Source organism: Notothenia rossii (assembly GCF_949606895.1).
Source record: "Notothenia rossii genome assembly, chromosome: 9".
Lineage (NCBI taxonomy): Eukaryota > Metazoa > Chordata > Actinopteri > Perciformes > Nototheniidae > Notothenia > Notothenia rossii.
Genome location: NC_136907.1, coordinates 77,486,050 through 77,509,540, shown reverse-complemented (window position 1 = coordinate 77,509,540; position 23,491 = coordinate 77,486,050). Strand labels below are relative to the sequence as shown.

Below are 23,491 nucleotides of genomic sequence, written 5' to 3'. Positions count from 1 at the left end.
CACACACACACACACACACACACACACACACACACACACACACACACACACACACACACACACACACACACACACACACACACAAAGGGGGGCAGAGCCACTCACCAAGGGGTCACATCTGTTACAGCAGGACAATGCGTCTGTTGTTGTGGTTCAAAGCAAACGCGTCTTTTAGCTCCTGCACATCCAGGGCTCTTGCTCGTTCTGCATTGATGGACAGCAAAGCCAAATTGCTATTCCTCAAGTCCCCGCTGTTGCTCCTCATGTAGTTTTTCACACGCCGTAAACAAGAAAAGCTGCGTTCGCAGTTTGCAGACGTGACAGGCAGTGTGACCGATATACACAAAAGTCTGTGCAAATCAATAAATGCGTCCTTGTATGGCCGGAGAAGGGAGAGAAATTTGTGCGTGGTTTTCACAGTTTGTCCCTGCTGCTGCTGCTTTTTTCGGTCAAGGAGCCGTCGAACTTGGTGCAGTTCTGCAGACAGGTTGTCCGTTTTTACCCCATAATACTGGGCCATGGGTGATAGGTGCTCCAGCTCAAGGAATGACTTGTGAGTTGGATTTAAGGCAGACGTGCCCTGCAGCAAGCCACAAGATTCAGACGAAAACCGCCTTTTCATTTCATTGACAAGTCTATCAATGACAGGGTAGTAGCAGTGCTTGCGGATGTCATCAGAGGAGGTGAGAGGTGGAAGTTTTCCTGTTGGAGCATCAACTACAAACTCCTGTAGGTGGCATGCAGGCTGAGTTTGACGTCGCTCTTGTCTCAACTTGACGAGGATGCCAGTCTTGGTGGAGAGGGCGTGTGCTTTGTCCAACATTTCCTCCCATGATTTTTCATTTCTCTTTTCGGAGAGGGATGTAATTACCGACTCAACAAGATCCGTAGCAGAGGCCAGTTGAAAATCCCCTGCTGATCTTACATTCTTGACAGTCAACAAAAACTAAATTTCGCCGGTGGGCATGGCAATGTACATAAAGGGCCTGTGGCACCTCCTTCCGAAATCTCTCCTGCACACCATTATTACACCCCGACATGACAGCGGCACCGTCGTAGCATTGGCCAATGCACATGTTGTGATCAATGTTGCATTTACTGAGCGTCTGTTTGATCGTTGTCAAAGTGAATCTGCGTCTAGTCCATCAGCTGGGGTGAAGTGAAGGAACTCCTCCTGTATGCCATCGTCATGTATATACCGCACTGCCAGACACCTGCTCCTTTTTACTCACGTCTTTGCTCTCATTCACCATCAGTGCAAACACTCCAGCTTCCTGTACTTCCCCGCTGATTTGATCTCTGACCATATTTGATATCAGCTCAATTAGCTCATCTTGTATGTCGTGGTGTGTGTACTTTGCATTTCTTGGATTGTCAGATTTTTTTTTTCTCCACAGTTTTGTCAAACTTGCCAATCAGGTCTAAAAGTTCGATGAGTTCCCCCTGTTGGCTGTTTCACTCTCCCTATGCCCCCGTAGTGCAATGGTTTGACACGCAGTGTCACGCAATGCTTCCACAACTGCCCGCATATATTCCCTGTTTTCACATACAGTTTTTGAATGTCCCTCGCTGAGTGCGTTGCTGATTTTTGAGCCACTCTCTTTCCTTACTTTAAATTCAGACCATGCATCCATGGCACATTTATGTCCACTGCTCACATCATGTGTAAGGAATGACTGCGTATCTTTAACCCAGGTGCTAAATCCGTCATGGGTAAAGGCGGTTTCTTTATGCAGGGTATATGCAGGAATCCTGAAGTCAAATTTAATACCTTTTAAGACCTTTTTTAAGACCCTTTCCATACATTTTAAGACCTCATCGCAACTTTGAGTTCTAACCGGTTACATTGGCAACACACTTTACCTCACATTGACTATATTGATTGTAAGATAGTAAAACTAAACAGAGTGCAGACAGACTACTGAAGCCTCCTTTCCACATGAACTTCAACCTCTCTGTGAAGGTTTAATGCAGTATGCTGCTTTGTTGCTTCTGTACTCTGTGCTCTTTCATTCCAGTAAAATTCCTCAGAAAACATTAGAAACCAGTATTTGACCAATAAACAAAACAATTGACAAAACTTTGAACTATGAAATATGTTAAACTTTGGTGAGCTTCAGCGGGGTAATGCCATATAGGAGCACCCTCACAAATACCCAGGGGTTAAATTGGGCACACGCTTTCGATTCATTAACGTGTCCGTTCACACTAGACCACCAGACCGCTGGAAATGCTGGAAACGATGTAGTACATATGTCAGGCCTGTAAGTGGCGCTGCTGCCGCTCGAAATACACCAAAAGCAGCGAAGAAGACCCCGGAGCATGGTTGCCATGGTTGCCCTTCTGTTTATTCTCCGCGGTGGACGGCGTGTTCTCCTGCTGTATCTCTCAGGTAGTCCACCAGCAGATGAAAAACACCCACCTCTCCGCCTCTTCCAAGGAACGAGGGGACCGTGCGGCAGAGCTTCCTTAAAAAAAATGTTCCGCCGGTCAACATGTCCTTTAAAGTTTAAATCTTCCGTACAAAAGTAGGAAAGTGCCGGTCAGAGGTCTTCTTTGTTATTTATTGAGCTTTAAAACAAATTGATAACGACTCTGTTCTCTGTATAATAATATAATAATATTTAATAAACGGTGACTGCCTCTCTTTTCCTCCCCCTCTTCTGACAGCCCAGCAGCAGCAGGAGACGTGGGGAGAGGGAGGCGGGCTCTTTCATCTTTATCAGAAAATGATCACATAGGGTTGGTCCCCCCAGAGCGTTGCGTATTCCGGTCTACCCAAAACTGTCTTGTGAGCTCGTGGCAGAACCATGAAACCAAAAAAACAAAAATATACAACGGTCTACCCACCTTGGGACCCGTTACCGTAGTCGTTTATTCCCCCCCCACACACACACAGAGCGGAGCAAGGCAACGAAACTTAAAATAATAAGCAGCATTTTACGGCGCGCTATGCATGAGCCGCCTTGTGGGGTTTCCCGACATGTCGTTTCAGTAAATTAAAGGGTGTTTCATGTTGTCGTTGCTGTGAACCTTCTTAATACCTTGGAAAATGCCGTTTAATACTTTTTAATAGCCTTAATTTTCGCTGAATTGATTTATCAACTTTTAATACTTTTTAAGACCCCGCGGACACCCTGTTATGGAACCGCGGCGTCCTTCGTGAGCAAAATGCCTGCAGGCAAAACAAAATACACCGTCCATAGACACTGAGTACTCGAGCCAAGTGTATTGCTCGTACCATCGGCGATTGAATGACCGCATTTGCAGTCCGTACTTCTTGGTCGGGTATTTTCTAAGCATGGGACGTCTTGGTCCATCAGAGGCTGACTGGCTGATGTCAATTACGGTGTGGAGGGGTCGGGGAGCAGCGCTAGCTCCGCTGGTTCCACTGCAGCTCAACGTAGCAGCTAGCTGTTCCTGCTGCTGCGGGGGCAGTGGGGCTGTCGGCGGGCCGGGGGCACCTGTTCTTCGTGGTCCCAATCCTCCCTGTTATCATTAGTAATAGTAACATCGGGATCCTTGTGGATAGTAGGGTTGTCCGGCTGGACCGGCTCCGTTTGAGATCGCGGTCGTTTTCGCTGGCTTGTTAGACATTTTTCCATTTTCGATCTGTGTGTTCACTTCACATACTGAGAATTCGCGCTTTAACTTACAAAGACCCCAGAAAGATCTCGCGAGAATGTGTAAATATATATAGATACATTTTTTTCATTACAAAACAATGGGGTTGCTAAGCCGTTGCTAGGCCAATTCCTGGAGTTACTATAGCAACTGCCAGCAACCCCCTGGCGCCGCCCCTGATTTTACATTGTATTACTTTAAACTCGATGATTAAGTTTCAAATGTACAAACTACGGTGGCCGGCAGGTGCAATCGCGCCACAACGGACCAAACACTTACATCAGGAGTAACTGCTGCAGCTTCAATAACAATGAAACATTTTAACAGCAATGTGCCAAAACACATGCAAATGAAGAGAAATCTACACCAACCTGACGAAACATGTGCAGGGTTTACTAAAATATTTTCCCATGTTTTTCGGAAAATAAAATAAAATCTGAATTTAATATTATTTTCCTAAAAATAAATTTAAAAAATGCGAATATCTTGTTTCAGAAAAATAAACACAACACTGACATTTTTCCTCAGAGCTCTTTTATTAACAAGAAAAATCCCAACATGTTATTTTTTAGAGACAAGTAAATGTGGCACTCATCTCACATCTTGAATATAGAAACACAATTTATTGCAAACTCATCCTGCTGGCTTTTCTTTTAATGTGTGTTATTTCCTTCTTCAAAATGTCCTTTATGCATTCAACACATTGAGACTTAGTAAAAAATTGAATACATTTAGAATAAAATATCTACAATGAAAGAAGCTCTGTTGCTTTCTCTCTCTCATGATTTACAAGAGAAACAACAAAATAAAAATAAATCAATATCGATATTCAACAAATATTTAGAGCAAAGTTTACATTTCCATGCGGAGAAATATCAGTTGAGGTTAACAGAAATCCTCCTGAGCAGTGACAGCCTCCATGGCTAAACAGACACAGGAAGGAGCGCCGCCTGAAGAAACTCCAACATCTACAGAACAACTCATGAGAAGATGTTAAAGCACATCCCATAATGTTTGATTGACAGCTGATCTCTGTGCAGTGAAGACATGAACACTCAGCTCTCAGCAACAATGATGGACACACAAAGAGTTTAAGAAGTAGAAGAGTTCCTCAAATGAATTCAGGCTATTTCAGTTTACACAACTCAGCTGCGTCACAAACCAAAAGTCCAGCATGTAGCGGCTGAGTGAATGTGGTCTGGACTCTGTGGAGGAGAGTCATGGTTTCAGAGACGCTGTAGAAGGACAGAATACCTGCTCTGTGATCCAGGTACACTCCTACTCTGGAGGACAGAGGACCTGAGACGGGAATTTTGCTATTGTTGTAAGTAAATGAATAACTGTTTTGTTTAAACTCTAACGCCCAGGATTTGTCATTGTATCCAAATAAACATTCAGTACCATCCCCTGCTCTGCGGATATTCTTGTATGAGACTGAAACAAAAACTGCTCTCCCTCTCCGCTCCACCTCCCAGTAACAACGTCCAGTCAGACTCTCTCTACTCAGGACCTGAGGCCAATCAGTGAATCTGTCTGGGTGACTAGAATAAGACTGTTCTTTCATGAATGTTACTTTTCTGCTCCCTTCAGATAATAACAGCTCTGTGTGTGCTGTGTTTGGATCCAGAGTGATCTCCTGTGAATATCTTAAGAACCCAGCTCTGGTGGTGGGCTCTGCTGCTGGCAGTAAAACATCCACTTCAGTCAATGAGACGTTTGTCCATTCCTCTCTCAGGACGTCCTGTAGTTTGTCTCTGACTGCTGACAGGGCCGCCGTCACGTCCTCAAAGTAGCTCAGAGGAAGGATGTTGATGCTGGAGGAGTGTGTAGCTTCACTGAGGGCTGGCAGTGAGGAGGGGTAGCTGAGCAGAAACTGGTTGTGATCCTCTGTGTGAGACAGCAGCTTCAGCTCAGCGTCTCTTCTCTTCAGCTCAGAGATCTCCTGCTTCAGCTTCTTCTGAAACTCTTTGGCTCGACTCATTTCTCTCTCCTGCTGGGATCTGAGCTGCTGCTTCACATCAGAGCTTCTTTTCTCCATCAGACGGATCAGCTCAGTGAACATCTTCTCACTGTCCTCCACTGCTTTATCAGCAGAGCCATTGACGGCCCTCACCTCCTGCTGAAGCAGCTTCACCTCCTTCTCTCCGTCCTGGATTCTCTGCTGGATGTTTAGTCGACTCCCCTCCAGCTCTCTCTGCCTCTCAGTCCTCTCTGCTGCAGCTGACACCGTGTCGTGTCCTTTGTGTTCGTCCACAGAGCAGAGAGAACAGATACTCTGCTGATCAGTGCGGCAGAACAGCTTCATCACCTCTTCGTGACGAGAGCAGATGTTCTCCTGGAGCTTCTTGGAGGGCTCCACCAGCTTGTGTTTTTTTAATTGAGCTACGTCAAAATGAGACTGGAGGTGTTTCTCACAATAAGATAAAAGACAGATGAGGCAGGACTTACAGGCTCTCAGTTTCCTCCCAGTGCAGAAATCACAGGCCACATCTTCAGCTCCAGCATAGCAGTGATCAGCAGGATCTTCTTCAAGTCCAGGCTTCTTCAGCTTCTCCACTAAATCTGCTAACATGGTGTTCTTCAGCAGGACAGGCCTCGGTTTGAAGCTCCTTCTACACTGAGGGCAGCTGTAGACTTTCTTCTTATCCTCTCTATCCCAGTGGCGTTTGATACAGTCCATGCAGTAGCTGTGTCCGCAGGGAATGGCCACCGGATCCTTCATTAGATCCAGACAGATGGAACAAGAGAAGGTTTCCCGGTCCAGCTGAACTCCTTTCTGCCTCATCTCACCTCTCAGTGATAGTTACGGACTGCAGACAGAAGGTCAAATATCCACTTTCTCTGAACAGAAACAATCTCTGACGGACAACAAATCTCCTCTCCTCCTGCTTTTGCTCAGTCAATGCAAAGAATGAGGAAACAGCTTTCTCTTTTAACATGTTGCCAACCTGTGAAGGGGCGGGAATATTCAAATGCCTTGATAGGGTGCAGCTCAGTGTGTTTGGGAGCAGGAATCAAGGGGAACAGATTTAACTGCTTTCAACAAAGCTTTGTGTGAGAGGCAGGGTGTGTTTGCAAAACACATGCAAATGAAGGGAAATCTTCACCAACCTGACGAAACATGTGCAGGGTTTACTAAAAGATATTCACATTTTTTTCTGAAAATAATAGAAAATCTGAATTCATTATTATTTTCTTGATCCTAAAAATACATTTAAAATGAAAATATCTTGTTTCAGAAAAAATAATTTAGAGATATTTTTTAGATTAAGAAAACATAAGACTGAGATGTTGTCCTCTTAGCTCTTTTTTTAACAAGAAAAATCCCAACATTTTATTTTTTACAGACATGTAAAGGTGGCACTCATCTCACATCTTGAAAATAGAAACCCCATTTATTACAAACTCAACCTGCTAGCTTTTCTTTTGATGTGTTTGGTTTCCTTCTTCAAAATGTCCTTTATGCATTCAACACATTGAGACATAGACACAAATAAAAGACCTTTAGAATAAAATATATACGATGAAAGAAGCTCTGGTGCTTTCCCTCTCTCATGCTTTACAAGAGAAACAACAACATACAAATACATCAATATCGATATTCAATAAATATTTAGACTAAAGTTTACATTTCCATTCAGAGAAATATCAGTTGAGGTTAACAGGAATCCTCCTGAGCAGTGACAGCCTCCATGGCGAAACAGACACGGGAAGGAGCGCCGCCTGAAGAAACTCCAACATCTACAGAACAAGTCATGAGAAGATGTTAACCCTGTAAAGCCCACTGTTGTAATTTTACAACATTATTTTAAGCTATCCTAAAAAAGTCAGTCAATGTTTTTGTTTTTTTAAAGACTCCATTTACACGGTCTAACGGTCCTTTTGTTCAACTTCACAATGCTATTGGGTATTACATGTGTTTATAGGTCCTGCCCTCTGGAGCATACACTCACACAACTTCAGAATCTTCAAACAAGCAACATCTCTTTGTTTTATTCACATATAGAAATACAACTCTAATACAAATATAATGTCTTTGATAATTCACTATAACTAAGTTCTAAATGTGTCCTTTGTTAAGATGTTGAATGAACACCAGAATTGAATAAATTAATACATTATTTCTGATAAAAGTATGTGAAATTATATCTTTAGCAATATGTTAAACTCTACTTGTATCTTATCAGTTCATTACTTACAAAAATACATTTAACTCTGGTTCTTGCAGAAACAGTTTCTGAAAGGTTTTGGGACACTTGGATGTATCCCTTTTAGTATGATAATTAGCCTGTTAGCATTAGCCAGACAGCATTGTGTGACTTGTTGATCTGGTTTATCTGCATGTATGGGTGTAGGTATTCCTTTTGTTATGATAAGGCTAAGCCAAGTATCGTGTGACTCAAGTGTACAATGTAAATAGGATTCAGATACTTGTTGCATCGGGACACCTGGAAGGGCGTGCTGCATGCATTCCTTTTAGTATGATAATAGGCTAAGCCAGACAGAATGAACACTTGTCCCACCACCCTATTGTTATAGCAGAATGTTTAATACAGCATATTTATGATATTCATTAGAGATCACATGGTATTCCATATGATGTGTGTTACTGAGTTGGGTCACACACGTTAGAGAGACAATGGTCGTTCTGAATTATCAATAGATGTATTCATTTTAAGTGAGCTGACACCGAGGTTAGAGGAAGTTCAGAGAAGGCCTTAGGTTATAAAAACAGTTAACATTTGTTAGTTAACTAATCCTAAGGATGTCATGAAATGTTGATGTTTAAACATATACAAGTATAGCTTTCTGAGAGAAAAACATGTGACATGTGTGTGGTAGGCTGCATGATAACATTTGTGTGCGTCAAACATGCTTAGTGAAAATGTGTGTGTGTTCATTGCAGTGGCTATATAATTATGTTGTGTAATTACTGCTACTGTTGGGGGCATTTCCGCGATTGGTGATGCACTTCCCATTATTGTTTGTTGCAACAACTAAATAATAATTACTGATCAGCCATTTGTGTTTGTTTCACATCGCATAAACACCATATCCCAACGTCCATTGAGGCTAAAACATCCAATCAGCGAGCTGAGGATCTTTCCTACGTCTGTTTCCGGTATTGTTCCTGTAATGAGAGTTCACATTTGTGCTACATTGAAGGGCGGAATTGACTACACATTATCAGAAACATAAATTGCTTCAGATATAACTCGAATTCCCCTCCAGCCCCAGTCAATCATGGTGTCCCCCAAGGCTTTATGCTTGGCCCCCTCCTGTTCACCATTTACATGGTACCCCTTGGCCAGATCATCTGCCATCACGGACTCAACTTCCACTGCTATGCTGATGATGCCCAAATCTATCTCAGCACTACAGCTTCTTGGAGGGCTCCACCAGCTTGTGTTTTTTAAATGTAGCTGTGTCACAATGAGACTGGAGGTGTTTGTCACAATAAGAGGCCAAACACACCACACAGGACACATCTTCAGCTCCAGCATTGCAGTGATCAGCAGGAGCTTCTTCAACTCTTCTGTTTCTCTACTAAATCTGCTAACGTGATGCTTTTTCAGCTCTCGTTTCAATGTCATCCCGGTTTTACGGTCTAAAAAGTGTTGAAGCAGTTTTTATCACTCTCTGAAGAACAAGAAGAAATGTATTTGACATGTTATTACTTTAAACTCGATGATTAAGTTTCAGATGTACAAACTACGGTGGCCGGCAGGTGCAATCACGCCACAACGGACCAAACACTTACATCAGGACGTGCTGCAGCTTCAATAACAATGAAACATATTAACAGCAATGTGCCAAAACACATGCAAATGAAGAGAAATCTACACCAACCCTACGAAACATGTGCAGGGTTTACTAAAATATATTCCCATGTTTTTCTGAAAATAAAATAAAATCTGAATTTAATATTATTTTCCTAAAAATAAATTTTAAAAATGCGAATATCTTGTTTCAGAAAAAATAAACACAACACTGACATTTTTCCTCAGAGCTCTTTTATTAACAAGAAAAATCCCAACATGTTATTTTTTAGAGACAAGTAAATGTGGCACTCATTTCACATCTTGAAAATAGAAACACAATTTATTGCAAACTCATCCTGCTGGCTTTTCTTTTAATGTGTGTTATTTCCTTCTTCAAAATGTCCTTTATGCATTCAACACATTGAGACTTTGTAAAAAATTGAATACATTTAGAATAAAATATCTACAATGAAAGAAGCTCTGGTGCTTTCCCTCTCTCATGATTTACAAGAGAAACAACAACATACAAATACATCAATATCGATATTCAATAAATATTTAGACTAAAGTTTACATTTCCATGCAGATAAATATCAGTTGAGGTTAACAGAAATCCTCCTGAGCAGTGACAGCCTCCATGGCGAAACAGACACGGGAAGGAGCGCCGCCTGAAGAAACTCCAACATCTACAGAACAACTCATGAGAAGATGTTAACCCTGTAAAGCCCACTGTTGTAATTTTACAACATTATTTTAAGCTATCATAAAAAAGTCAGTAAATGTTTTAGTTTTTTTAAAGACTCCATTTACACGGTCTAACGGTCCTTTGGTCAGCCTCACAATGCTATTGGGTATTACATGTGTTTATAGGTCCTGCCCTCTGGAGCATACACTCACACAACTTCAGAATCTTCAAACAAGCAACATCTCTTTGTTTTATTCACATATAGAAATACAACTCTAATATAAATATAATGTCTTTGATAATTCACTATAACTAAGTTTTAAATGTGTCCTTTGTTAAGATTTTGAATGAACAACAGAATTGAATAAATTAATACATTATTTCTAATTAAAGTATGTGAAATTATATCTTTAGCAATATGTTAAACTCTACTTGTATCTTATCAGTTAATTACTTACAAAAATACATTTAACTCTGGTTCTTGCAGAAACAGTTTCTGAAAGGTTTTGGGACACTTGGATGTATCCCTTTTAGTATGATAATCAGCCTGTTAGCATTAGCCAGACAGCATTGTGTGACTTGTTGATCTGGTTTATCTGCATGTATGGGTGTAGGTATTCCTTTTGTTATGATAAGGCTAAGCCAGGTAGTATCGTGTGACTCAAGTGTACAATGTAAATAGGATTCAGATACTTGTTGCATCGGGACACCTGGAAGGGCGTGCTGCATGCATTCCTTTTAGTATGATAATAGGCTAAGCCAGACAGAATGAACACTTGTCCCACCACCCTATTGTTATAGCAGAATGTTTAATACAGCATATTTATGATATTCATTAGAGATCACATGGTATTCCATATGATGTGTGTTACTGAGTTGGGTCACACACGTTAGAGAGACAATGGTCGTTCTGAATTATCAATAGATGTATTCATTTTAAGTGAGCTGACACCGAGGTTAGAGGAAGTTCAGAGAAGGCCTTACAGTAGGTTATAAAAACAGTTAACCTTTGTTAGTTAACTCATCCTAAGGATATCATGAGATGTTGATGTTTAAACATATACAAGTATAGCTTTCAGAGAGAAAAACATTTGACATTTGTGTGGTAGGCTGCATGATAACATTTGTGTGCGTCGAACATGCTTAGGGAAAATGTGTGTGTGTTCATTGCAGTGGCTATATAATTATGTTGTGTGATTACTGCTAATGTTGGGGGGCATTTCCGCGATTGGTGATGCACTTCCCATTATTGTTTGTTGCAACAACTAAATAATAATTACTGATCAGCCGTTTGTGTTTGTTTCACATCGCATAAACACCATATCCCAACGTCCATTGAGGCTAAAACATCCAATTAGCGAGCTGAGGATCTTTCCTACGTCTGTTTCCGGTATTGTTCCTGTAATGAGAGTTCACATTTGTGCTACATTGAAGGGCGGAATTGACTACACATTGTCAGAAACATAAATTGCTTCAGATATAACTCGAATTCCCCTCCAGCCCCAGTCAATCATGGTGTCCCCCAAGGCTTTATGCTTGGCCCCCTCCTGTTCACCATTTACATGGTACCCCTTGGCCAGATCATCTGCCATCACGGACTCAACTTCCACTGCTATGCTGATGATACCCAAATCTATCTCAGCACTACAGCTTCTTGGAGGGCTCCACCAGCTTGTGTTTTTTAAATGTAGCTGTGTCACAATGAGACTGGAGGTGTTTGTCACAATAAGAGGCCAAACACACCACACAGGACACATCTTCAGCTCCAGCATAGCAGTGATCAGCAGGAGCTTCTTCAACTCTTCTGTTTCTCTACTAAATCTGCTAACGTGATGCTTTTTCAGCTCTCGTTTCAATGTCATCCCGGTTTTACGGTCTAAAAAGTGTTGAAGCAGTTTTTATCACTCTCTGAAGAACAAGAAGAAATGTATTTGACATTTTATTACTTTAAACTCGATGATTAAGTTTCAGATGTACAAACTACGGTGGCCGGCAGGTGCAATCGCGCCACAACGGCCCAAACACTTACATCAGGAGTAACGTGCTGCAGCTTCAATAACAATGAAACATATTAACAGCAATGTGCCAAAACACATGCAAATGAAGACAAATCTACACCAACCTGACGAAACATGTGCAGGGTTTACTCAAATATTTTCCCATGTTTTTCGGAAAATAAAATAAAATCTGAATTTAATATTATTTTCCTAAAAATAAATAAAAAAAATGCGAATATCTTGTTTCAGAAAAATAAACACAACACTGACATTTTTCCTCAGAGCTCTTTTATTAACAAGAAAAATCCCAACATGTTATTTTTTAGAGACAAGTAAATGTGGCACTCATCTCACATCTTGAATATAGAAACACAATTTATTGCAAACTCATCCTGCTGGCTTTTCTTTTAATGTGTGTTATTTCCTTCTTCAAAATGTCCTTTATGCATTCAACACATTGAGACTTAGTAAAAAATTGAATACATTTAGAATAAAATATCTACAATGAAAGAAGCTCTGTTGCTTTCTCTCTCTCATGCTTTACAAGAGAAACAACAACATACAAATACATCAATATCGATATTCAATAAATATTTAGAGCAAAGTTTACATTTCCATGCAGAGAAATATCAGTTGAGGTTAACAGAAATCCTCCTGAGCAGTGACAGCCTCCATGGCTAAACAGACACGGGAAGGAGCGCCGCCTAAAGAAACTCCAACATCTACAGAACAACTCATGAGAAGATGTTAACCCTGTAAAGCCCACTGTTGTAATTTTACAACATTATTTTAAACTATTCTAAAAAAGTCAGTAAATGTTTTAGTTTTTTTAAAGACTCCATTTACACGGTCTAACGGTCCTTTTGTTCAACTTCACAATGCTATTGGGTATTACATGTGTTTATAGGTCCTGCCCTCTGGAGCATACACTCACACAACTTCAGAATCTTCAAACAAGCAACATCTCTTTGTTTTATTCACATATAGAAATAAAACTCTAATATAAATATAATATCTTTGATAATTCACTATAACTAAGTTCTAAATGTGTCCTTTGTTAAGATGTTGAATGAACAACAGAATTGAATAAATTAATACATTATTTCTGATAAAAGTATGTGAAATTATATCTGTAGCAATATGTTAAACTCTACTTGTATCTTATCAGTTAATTACTTACAAAAATACATTTAACTCTGGTTCTTGCAGAAACAGTTTCTGAAAGGTTTTGGGACACTTGGATGTATCCCTTTTAGTATGATAATCAGCCTGTTAGCATTAGCCAGACAGCATTGTGTGACTTGTTGATCTGGTTTATCTGCATGTATGGGTGTAGGTATTCCTTTTGTTATGATAAGGCTAAGCCAGGTAGTATCGTGTGACTCAAGTGTTCAATGTAAATAGGATTCAGATACTTGTTGCATCGGGACACCTGGAAGGGCGTGCTGCATGCATTCCTTTTAGTATGATAATAGGCTAAGCCAGACAGAATGAACACTTGTCCCACCACCCTATTGTTATAGCAGAATGTTTAATACAGCGTATTTATGATATTCATTAGAGATCACATGGTATTCCATATGATGTGTGTTACTGAGTTGGGTCACACACGTTAGAGAGACAATGGTCGTTCTGAATTATCAATACATGTTTTCATTTTAAGTGAGCTGACACCGAGGTTAGAGGAAGTTCAGAGAAGGCCTTAGGTTATAAAAACAGTTAACCTTTGTTAGTTAACTAATCCTAAGGATGTCATGAGATGTTGATGTTTAAACATATACAAGTATAGCTTTCAGAGAGAAAAACATGTGACATTTGTGTGGTAGGCTGCATGATAAAATGTGTGTGCGTCAAACATGCTTAGGGAAAATGTGTGTGTGTTCATTGCCGTGGCTATATAATTATGTTGTGTGATTACTGCTACTGTCGGGGGCATTTCCGCGATTGGTGATGTACTTCCCATTATTGTTTGTTGCAACAACTAAATAATAATTACTGATCAGCTATATGTGTTTGTTTCACATCGCATAAACACCATATCCCAACGTGCATTGAGGCTAAAACATCCAATCGGCGAGCTGAGGATCTTTCCTACGTCTGTTTCCGGTATTGTTCCTGTAATGAGAGTTCACATTTGTGCTACATTGAAGGGTGGACTTGAATACACATTGTCAGAAACATAAATTGCTTCAGATATAACTCGAATTCCCCTCCAGCCCCAGTCAATCATGGTGTCCCCCAAGGCTTTATGCTTGGCCCCCTCCTGTTCACCATTTACATGGTACCCCTTGGCCAGATCATCTGCCATCACGGACTCAACTTCCACTGCTCTGCTGATGATGCCCAAATCTATCTCAGCACTACAGCTTCTTGGAGGGCTCCACCAGCTTGTGTTTTTTAAATGTAGCTGTGTCACAATGAGACTGGAGGTGTTTGTCACAACAAGAGGCCAAACACACCACACAGGACACATCTTCAGCTCCAGCATAGCAGTGATCAGCAGGAGCTTCTTCAACTCTTCTGTTTCTCTGCTAAATCTGCTAACGTGATGCTTTTTCAGCTCTCGTTTCAATGTCATCCCGGTTTTACGGTCTAAAAAGTGTTGAAGCAGTTTTTATCACTCTCTGAAGAACAAGAAGAAATGTATTTTACACATGGGCGGCGCCAGGATGTTTTTGCTGCAGTAGCTTAGCAGTTGCTATATGACAGCACGGCGTTGCTAGTTAATTTTCAAAATAAATAAACAAACAATACCAGTGGGCCAAGCACGAGCCTGTTCATATTGTAGCGTTCACCGCTTTTTAAGATCACAGATCACTCTAGCCTTCAATGTCGAAAACGTTCTCTTTATTTACAGAACCAATCAAAAGTATAACACTTTTCCCCACACTCGAACACAACTCCTAGCGTCTCGTACTCCCTGCCTGCACACACCGGAAAACGCACACACACACACCTGGAAGGTGTAACTCCCACAAACAACATTGCCTATATAACTTAACTTTACAATGTAATAAACTGTGCACATCTGATCTCTCTCACACACACACACACACACACACACACACACACACACACACACACACACACACACACACACACACACACACACACACACACACACACACACACACACACACACACACACACACACACACACACACACACACACACACACACACACACACACACACACACACACACACACACACACACACACACACACACACACACACGTTACAGCAGGACAATGCGTCTGTTGTTGTGGTTCAAAGCAAACGCGTCTATTACCTCCTGAACATCCAGGGCTCTTGCTCGTTCTGCATTGATGGACAGCAAAGCCAAATTGCTATTCCTCAAGTCCCCGCTGTTGCTCCTCATGTAGTTTTTCACACGCCGTAAACAAGAAAAGCTGCGTTCGCAGTTTGCAGACGTGACAGGCAGTGTGACCGATATACACAAAAGTCTGTGCAAATCAATAAATGCGTCCTTGTATGGCCGGAGAAGGGAGAGAAATTTGTGCGTGGTTTTCACGGTTTGTCCCTGCTCCTGCTGCTTTTTTCGGTCAAGGAGCCGTCGAACTTGGTGCAGTTCTGCAGACAGGTTGTCCGTTTTTACCCCATAATACTGGGCCATGGGTGATAGGTGCTCCAGCTCAAGGAATGACTTGTGAGTTGGATTTAAGGCAGACGTGCCCTGCAGCAAGCCACAAGATTCAGACGAAAACCGCCTTTTCATTTCATTGACAAGTCTATCAATGACAGGGTAGTAGCAGTGCTTGCGGATGTCATCAGAGGAGGTGAGAGGTGGAAGTTTTCCTGTTGGAGCATCAACTACAAACTCCTGTAGGTGGCATGCAGGCTGAGTTTGACGTCGCTCTTGTCTCAACTTGACGAGGATGCCAGTCTTGGTGGAGAGGGCGTGTGCTTTGTCCAACATTTCCTCCCATGATTTTTCATTTCTCTTTTGGGAGAGGGATGTAATTACCGACTCAACAAGATCCGTAGCAGAGGCCAGTTGAAAATCCCCTGCTGATCTTACATTCTTGACACAGTCAACAAAAACTAAATTTCGCCGGTGGGCATGGCAATGTACATAAAGGGCCTGTGGCACCTCCTTCCGAAATCTCTCCTACACACCATTATTACACCCCGACATGACAGCGGCACCGTCGTAGCATTGGCCAATGCACATGTTGTGATCAATGTTGCATTTGCTGAGCGTCTGTTTGATCGTTGTCAAAAGTGAATCTGCGTCTAGTCCATCAGCTGGGGTGAAGTGAAGGAACTCCTCCTGTATGCCATCGTCATGTATATACCGCACTGCCAGACACCTGCTCCTTTTTACTCACGTCTTTGCTCTCATCCACCATCAGTGCAAACACTCCAGCTTCCTGTACTTCCCCGCTGATTTGATCCCTGACCATATTTGATATCAGCTCAATTAGCTCACCTTGTATGTCGTGGTGTGTGTACTTTGCATTTCTTGGATTGTCAGATTTTTTTTTTCAGTTTTGTCAAACTTGCCAATCAGGTCTAAAAGTTCGATGAGTTCCCCGTTGGCTGCTTCACTCTCCCTATGCCCCCGTAGTGCAATGGTTTGACACGCAGTGTCACGCAATGCTTCCACAACTGCCCGCATATATTCCCTGTTTTCACATTCAGTTTTTGAATGTCCCTCGCTGAGTGCGTTGCTGATTTTTGAGCCACTCTCTTTCCTTACTTTAAATTCAGACCATGCATCCATGGCACATTTATGTCCACTGCTCACGTCATGTGTAAGGAATGACTGCGTATCTTTAACCCAGGTACTAAATCCGTCATGGGTAAAGGCGGTTTCTTTATGCAGGGTATATGCAGGAATCCTGAAGTCAAATTTAATACCTTTTAAGACCTTTTTTAAGACCCTTTCCATACATTTTAAGACCTCATCGCAACTTTGAGTTCTAACCGGTTACATTGGCAACACACTTTACCTCACATTGACTATATTGATTGTAAGATAGTAAAACTAAACAGAGTGCAGACAGACTACTGAAGCCTCCTTTCCACATGAACTTCAACCTCTCTTTTCCTCCCCCTCTTCTGACAGCCCAGCAGCAGCAGGAGACGTGGGGAGAGGGAGGCGGGCTCTTTTATCGTTATCAGAAAATGATCACATAGGGTTGGACCCCCCAGAGCGTTGCGTATGCCGTTCTACCCAAAACTGTCTTGCGAGCTCGTGGCAGAACCATGAAACCAAAAAAACAAAAATATACAACGGTCTACCCACCTTGGGACCCGTTACCGTAGTCGTTTATTCCCCCCCCCCCCCCGCACACAGAGCGGAGCAAGGCAACGAAACTTAAAATAATAAGCAGCATTTTACGGCGCGCTATGCATGGAGCCGCCCAGTGGTGTAGTCCAGGGTATACGCAGGTATACTATACGGCGTATACCCACTTATTTTTCAGACATCATGGCGTATACCCACTTCTCAATCACCGCTGGTGCGCATTATTTAGTAGTGGCTCAATGTCATTTCATAGTACTGTGAAGACTCATGACACAAACCTACTCTGCCTGGTACGTCTACACTACAGGCATCAAAAAATGCTTTCAACGCTTCGCCCATTCACTTGAATGGGGTGACGTAGAAGATTTGTAATCTTCGCCGAACTGCATTGTGGGGAGCATGGCATGGCTTTGCAAGCATCACGAGCATCTATCGGCATCAAAAGCTGAACAATGTTCAACTTTTGAGGCTCGATGCTTGGCATCAGCCAATCAAATTCCGTTTATGCAAATCCCGCCAGTGCAAGCTCAGCCAATCAAACCGCGTGCAAGCTGGGAGAGCCAGACCACAGTTCATTTCCTCATATTCCAAACGAGATATTACGGTAGCAAATCACCCGGTTCTTTACGACCGAAACTATTTACCGGGATACAAACCGGAGGAACCAGGCATGGAGGGAGGTGGCAGAGACAGTGGGTGAAACTGATAGTTTTTTCGCCTGTTTGGAGAGTTTATATCCAGTTTACTTCGTTTTAACATTGCTATTGCTCTGTATGTCGGGGGCGGGAGATTCATGTGATTGGTTGCTCGCAAAAAATCGCCAAGCTTCAGACACGCCTAGCTTCAAGATTTTTTCATGCCTGTAGTGTAGACGGGCCTTCGCTGGTTAGATTGGTCAGGTTTTCAGCGCGAGAACTGATGAAAAACCAATCAGAGGCAGAGTAGGGCGGGTCTTAATAAGGGAAAAAAACTGCATATAGACAAATGTTAATTCAGACTAAAATTTCCTTTTACAATAAACATCCTTGTGGAACTACATCGGCCAGCAGCTCAGCTACAGATAGTGAGGCTAGAACACCGGAGCTGTTAGCTGATAGCCCTGTTATCATCAGCCCTGACATCAGCCCAACACCTGCGCTCCCTCCGTCCCCCTCATCCGTTGAAGAGGATGCTGACAGGGAAGGAGATGAAGACGACAATAACGGTGGGTCTCACTTCTATATTTTAAGATTTTTGTAACAAATCGTAGCTAGGTAGTCATATATACTAACAAAAAAGTAGTAATAGCATTATTTTTGTTTAAATTTAGTATTTCTGATTCTAGTGGCGCTAGTTAGCTATTATAGCTTCATGGCAATGAGCACAGCACACCTTAGTGAGACAGAAAGACATTTGGAAAATACATCCATTATTTGCTGCAATCCATATTTATTACTCTGAACTTTATTGTGTCCCTTATGCTAAGTGTCTGCCCCAACTTTATTTTCCCGACATTTACATTTATCTTGTACACAAAATCCATCCCCATACACCAGAGATAGCCTGAAGGCTTTTCAAGAGCATAGCTAGGTACCACGCAATCTGAAGAACGTTAGCGCTTAGCTAACGTTAGCTAACATAATGCTAAGATCATCGTGTGTTTGGTGACGTGACACAGCTATCTGCTTAATTGTAACATTAGCTGTGGCAACTGAAGATTAGTGTTTTGGATTGTCAGCGTTTTCCTGTCAAATGGAGATAAAAAATTAGCTAGCTAGCACTAGCAGCTACGTAATTTGAGGTCAAATGTAGCTAGTGCTAATTTATAGGAGACTGCACAATCTGAGGGTAGATGTTGGCTGCCAGTGGTCTCTTCTAATTAAAGACAGCCATTTATCCCGCCGATCTACCTCTTTTAGGATTGAATAAAGTCTTATATCTGTGTTACTTTGGCGACTGTTGTTTCAGCCAACAGCTTAAAAATAGCAAGGGCATTTTGACCTTGTGCGACGCACAGCCAGATTCGGGCATAGCGACGCTACGTGGAATCCACGAATTTGGATACATTATGAAAACGGGTACTTTTATTTTGAAGGCAGGATGCGGTAGGAATTAAAAGACGTATATGACGGTAAAAGTTTAAAAGTGCGTCTTCCTCACGAAAGGAAACGTGCTGTTGTTTACCAAGGACCTGGTTGAAAAGGGCACAAGGTTTGTCTGTGTTTAGGTCTAATTTGTGTGCAACATTGAGTCACGTCATAACGCCTTTTCTTCACACTTTGTATTGACACAGCCATGGATAAAGCTACAGCTAGGCCCTGTGTAATTGACTATTTGACTATTTGGGGGCTAAAATGAAAAAATCTAATAATGCAGATTATGAAGGTGACAACTTTACACTTTTGAATAGGTTATGGTCATTGTTCCCCTTTTATAGCCTATAATTCAATCACTTTTGTTGTTCTTCCCTTAGACATCAATAATGACTGGCCTGACCTGTGGACTGTCAATCAAAAAGAGGATTTTAAATCCAAGAACCCCTGGTTGGGATCCAAAAACAAAAAACTTGGTAAGTTTAGGTATCTTGTTAGTTTAGGTAGCTTCTGAAACAGTGGACACACATTAATATTGTGTGCGTGTGTGTGTGTGTGTCCTTTTATGTATATGGGAAAAATAGACCATGCACACATACAGCTGTGGATACAGTAGTTACATTGTATGTTTATGCTTCACAGGATGTCTGGTTTGTAGCAGTGTGAACTCCATTGGGATCAACAAGGAGCAAGGTGTATCACTCTCAAGAGAATGGATGAACTTTGAAATTCAAGTGTCTTCTCAGGGAAGTAGAGAAACAAGTCTGTCAGTCTTGAGAAATAAGATCAGGAAACATGCTTTGTCCAAGGCACACTCTCAGGCTGTGAAGGTGGCAGAACAACAAAAAGAATCGGCCATTGAGAATGCAGTGGAGGTTATGACTGAGTCCTACAAGAAGGAAACTGATGCTGTGTTCCGAACAGCCTACCATTTGGCCAAAAAGAACAGACCCTTTTCTGACCATGAGAGCCTCATTGAGCTGCAGGAACTGAATGGTGTTAAGATGGGCTCAATACTTCATTCACGTTACAGTGCAACACAAATCATACAACATGTTGCCAGTGAGATGCAGAGCAAAATTGTGAGTAACATAATAGCATCATCCACAAAGTTAGCTGTCCTTATTGACGAGGCCTCTTCTTTAAGTCACAAACCTGTATGACAGTTTCTGTAAAAGCGTCAATTGAAGGAGCAAGCCCTGAGTTCATATTCCTTGATCTAGTTGAATTAGACAATCAGAGAGCAGATGGCATAGAACAGGCTTTACTCACCTGTTTAATGAAGGCTGGCTTTACAGAAGAGTGGCTTCTTGAAAACTGGGTAACATTTGTGTCTGATGGAGCCAGTGTCATGCTAGGAAAGAAGTCAGGAGTAGCAACCAGGTTGACCTCGAGATTCCCAAGGCTCTTTGTGTTGCACTGTATGAACCATAGGCTGGAACTAGCTGTGTCAAATGCTGTTGATGAGGTGACGGGTGTCAACCACTTTAAAATATTTATGCAGAAGCTATATTCACTTTATAGTATGTCGAACAAAAATGAGCGTGAACTCAAAGATGCAGCAGCTGAAGTAGGCTCACAACTTCTTCGCATTGGCAGAGTTTTAGATGTACGCTGGGTGGACAGTAGCTTTCGTACTGTTCGTGCTGTGTGGACATCCCTGGGAGGTCTTGTGCAGCACTTTAAGAATGCGTCTTCCGATGAGATGAGGTCCACCAAAGAGAAACAAATGTACAGAGGTTTATTATACCGTCTTCAAAGTCCTGAATTTATCTGTGACCTTGGGCTCATGTATGACACTCTCCATGAACTAAGTGTCCTGTCACTGGAGCTTCAAGCTCATTCTATAACTCTCCTCAGAGCAGAGCATCTGCTGAAACGCTCAATCAGAGTGATACAGTCTTTCAAAGAGAGTCCAGGTGAAAACTACTGTGAGGCTTTAGAGGCAAAAGAGGCTGGGGAGTATCGCTCTATAGCTCTAGTAGGAAATGCAAAGCTGAAGTCAATCAATCCAGGCCAGTTCTTACAAAGCCTTGTGAACAATCTTGAGCAACGCTTGTCTTTCGAAGATGCGGTCAACAAGGACTTCAGCATCCTTGATCAGAGTAAATGGCCATCAAACCCCAGCATTCGCCATGGTGAAGACCAGGTTAAGCGACTGTGCAAGCGATTTCACTTGTGCACAGACCAAGCACTGAATGGGATGCGAGACCTACTGGAAGAGCCCAATAGTGAGCCCAAGGACCTAAAACCACTCATGAACTGTATGAAGACATTCCCTGTCAGCACAGCAGAGTGTGAGAGGAACTTTAGCCTTATGAACAATATAAGCTCAGACAAAAGAGCTGTACTACTGATCTCAAACATAGCAAACTTGATGATGATTAATATCAACGGCCCCCCTACTTCTATGTTTGATCCTCAAAAGTATATGAGGACCTGGTTGAAGAGACACCGTGCTGCCACTTCTATGCGTTCAAGGCAATGCGGTGTGAAAACTCCTGCAGAAAGCAAGTCTGTCTGGAAAATACTGTAATATGAGCACTTACTTAGAAACCCAGCACTGGGTTGAGAGTCACTTTGGTTTTCATGGATATGTTGTAAAATGTATATATTTTTGTTCATTGTTAACTATATATTGTTGTTTTGTAACATATCGTTTTGAATTTATTGTTGAATTATTTGAATGATGATATTCAATATTTGTGGTGATATTTATTTATATATATATATATATATACACTATATTGCCAAAAGTATTGGGTCACCTGCCTTGATGTGCATATGAACTTAAGTGACATCCCATTCTTAATCCATAGGGTTTCATATGACGTCGGTCCACCCTTTGCATCTATAACAGCTTCAACTCTTATGGGAAGGCTTTCCACCAGGTTTAGGAGTGTGTTTATGGAAATATTTGACCATTCTTCCAGAAGCGGCAACTGAAGTTGGATGAAGAGACTGGCTCTCAGGCTGTGCTCCTAATTCATCCCAAGGGTGTTCTATTGGTTTGAGGTCAGGACTCTGTGCAGGCCAGTCAAGTTCATCCACACCAAACTCTGTCATCCATGTCTTTATGGACCTTGCTTTGTGCACTGATGCACGGTCATGTTGGAACATGAAGGGGCCATTCCCAAACTGTTTTCAAAGTTGGGAGTATGGAATTGTCCAAAATCTCTTGGTTAAATTACCTCACAAATGCGCTTCTGGAAGAATGGTAAAAAATTCCCATAAACACACTCCTAAACCTTGTGGAACGCTCTGCTTATTTATATAACAAATAATTCACTCATGAGAAGGAACGACAGATGTCCCGTAATGTAGTGGAGTAAAAGTAAGATATTTTACTTTGAAATGTAGTGGAGTAAAAGTAAAAAGTCCCCCAAAATGGAAATACTTAAGTAAAGTACAGATACTTCAAAAAAGTACTTAAGTACAGTAACGAATTACATTTACTTCGTTACTGTCCACCACTGTGTGTAAGTAATACTGAGTAACTATACTGGGTTAATATTTTTGTGGTGAACTAAATAGAGTATGTCACTATAAAACAGGGCGATAATCCTTTGCACTATGGGTTGCTTAAAAAAAATTGCAAAACAAAAGAGTATACCCACTTCTCCAGGGACCACTACACCACTGGAGCCGCCTTGTGGGGTTTCCCGACATGTCGTTTCAGTAAGACCCCGCGGACACCCTGTTATGGAACCGCGGCGTCATTCGTGAGCAAAATGCCTGCAGGCAGAACAAAATACACCGTCCATAGTCACTGAGTACTCGAGCCAAGTGTATTGCTCGTACCATCGGCGATTGAATGACCGCATTTGCAGTCCGTACTTCTTGGTCGGGTATTTTCTAAGCATGGGACGTCTTGGTCCATCAGAGGCTGACTGGCTGATGTCAATTACGGTGTGGAGGGGTCGGGGAGCAGCGCTAGCTCCGCTGGTTCCACTGCAGCTCGCCGTAGCAGCTAGCTGTTCCTAGTGCTGCGGGGGCAGTGGGTCAGTTGGCGGGGCCGGGGGCACCTGTTCTTCGTGGTCCCAATCCTCCCGGTTATCATTGGTAATAGTAACATCG

The 23,491-nt window shown here is 42.0% G+C and overlaps 2 protein-coding genes across 2 annotated transcripts; one reads left to right on the top strand and one right to left on the bottom strand.

Annotated features, from left to right (window-relative positions):
• Nucleotides 1–4,703: 4,703 nt before the first annotated feature.
• LOC307020045 (tripartite motif-containing protein 16-like) lies at nucleotides 4,704–6,409 on the bottom strand (the record flags this gene model as incomplete). The annotated part of the gene is made up of 1 exon (XM_079651135.1): nucleotides 4,704–6,409. One exon carries the CDS (start codon nucleotides 6,407–6,409, stop codon nucleotides 4,751–4,753), a length of 1,659 nt encoding a protein of 552 aa, XP_079507261.1. The 3' UTR covers nucleotides 4,704–4,750.
• Nucleotides 6,410–18,326: 11,917 nt separating this feature from the next.
• LOC307019966 (E3 SUMO-protein ligase KIAA1586-like) lies at nucleotides 18,327–20,577 on the top strand (the record flags this gene model as incomplete). Its single annotated transcript, XM_079651062.1, has 3 exons — nucleotides 18,327–18,546; nucleotides 19,795–19,890; nucleotides 20,057–20,577. The coding sequence occupies 3 exons, from the start codon at nucleotides 18,327–18,329 to the stop codon at nucleotides 20,575–20,577; spliced, it is 837 nt and encodes a 278-aa protein (XP_079507188.1).
• Nucleotides 20,578–23,491: the final 2,914 nt, after the last annotated feature.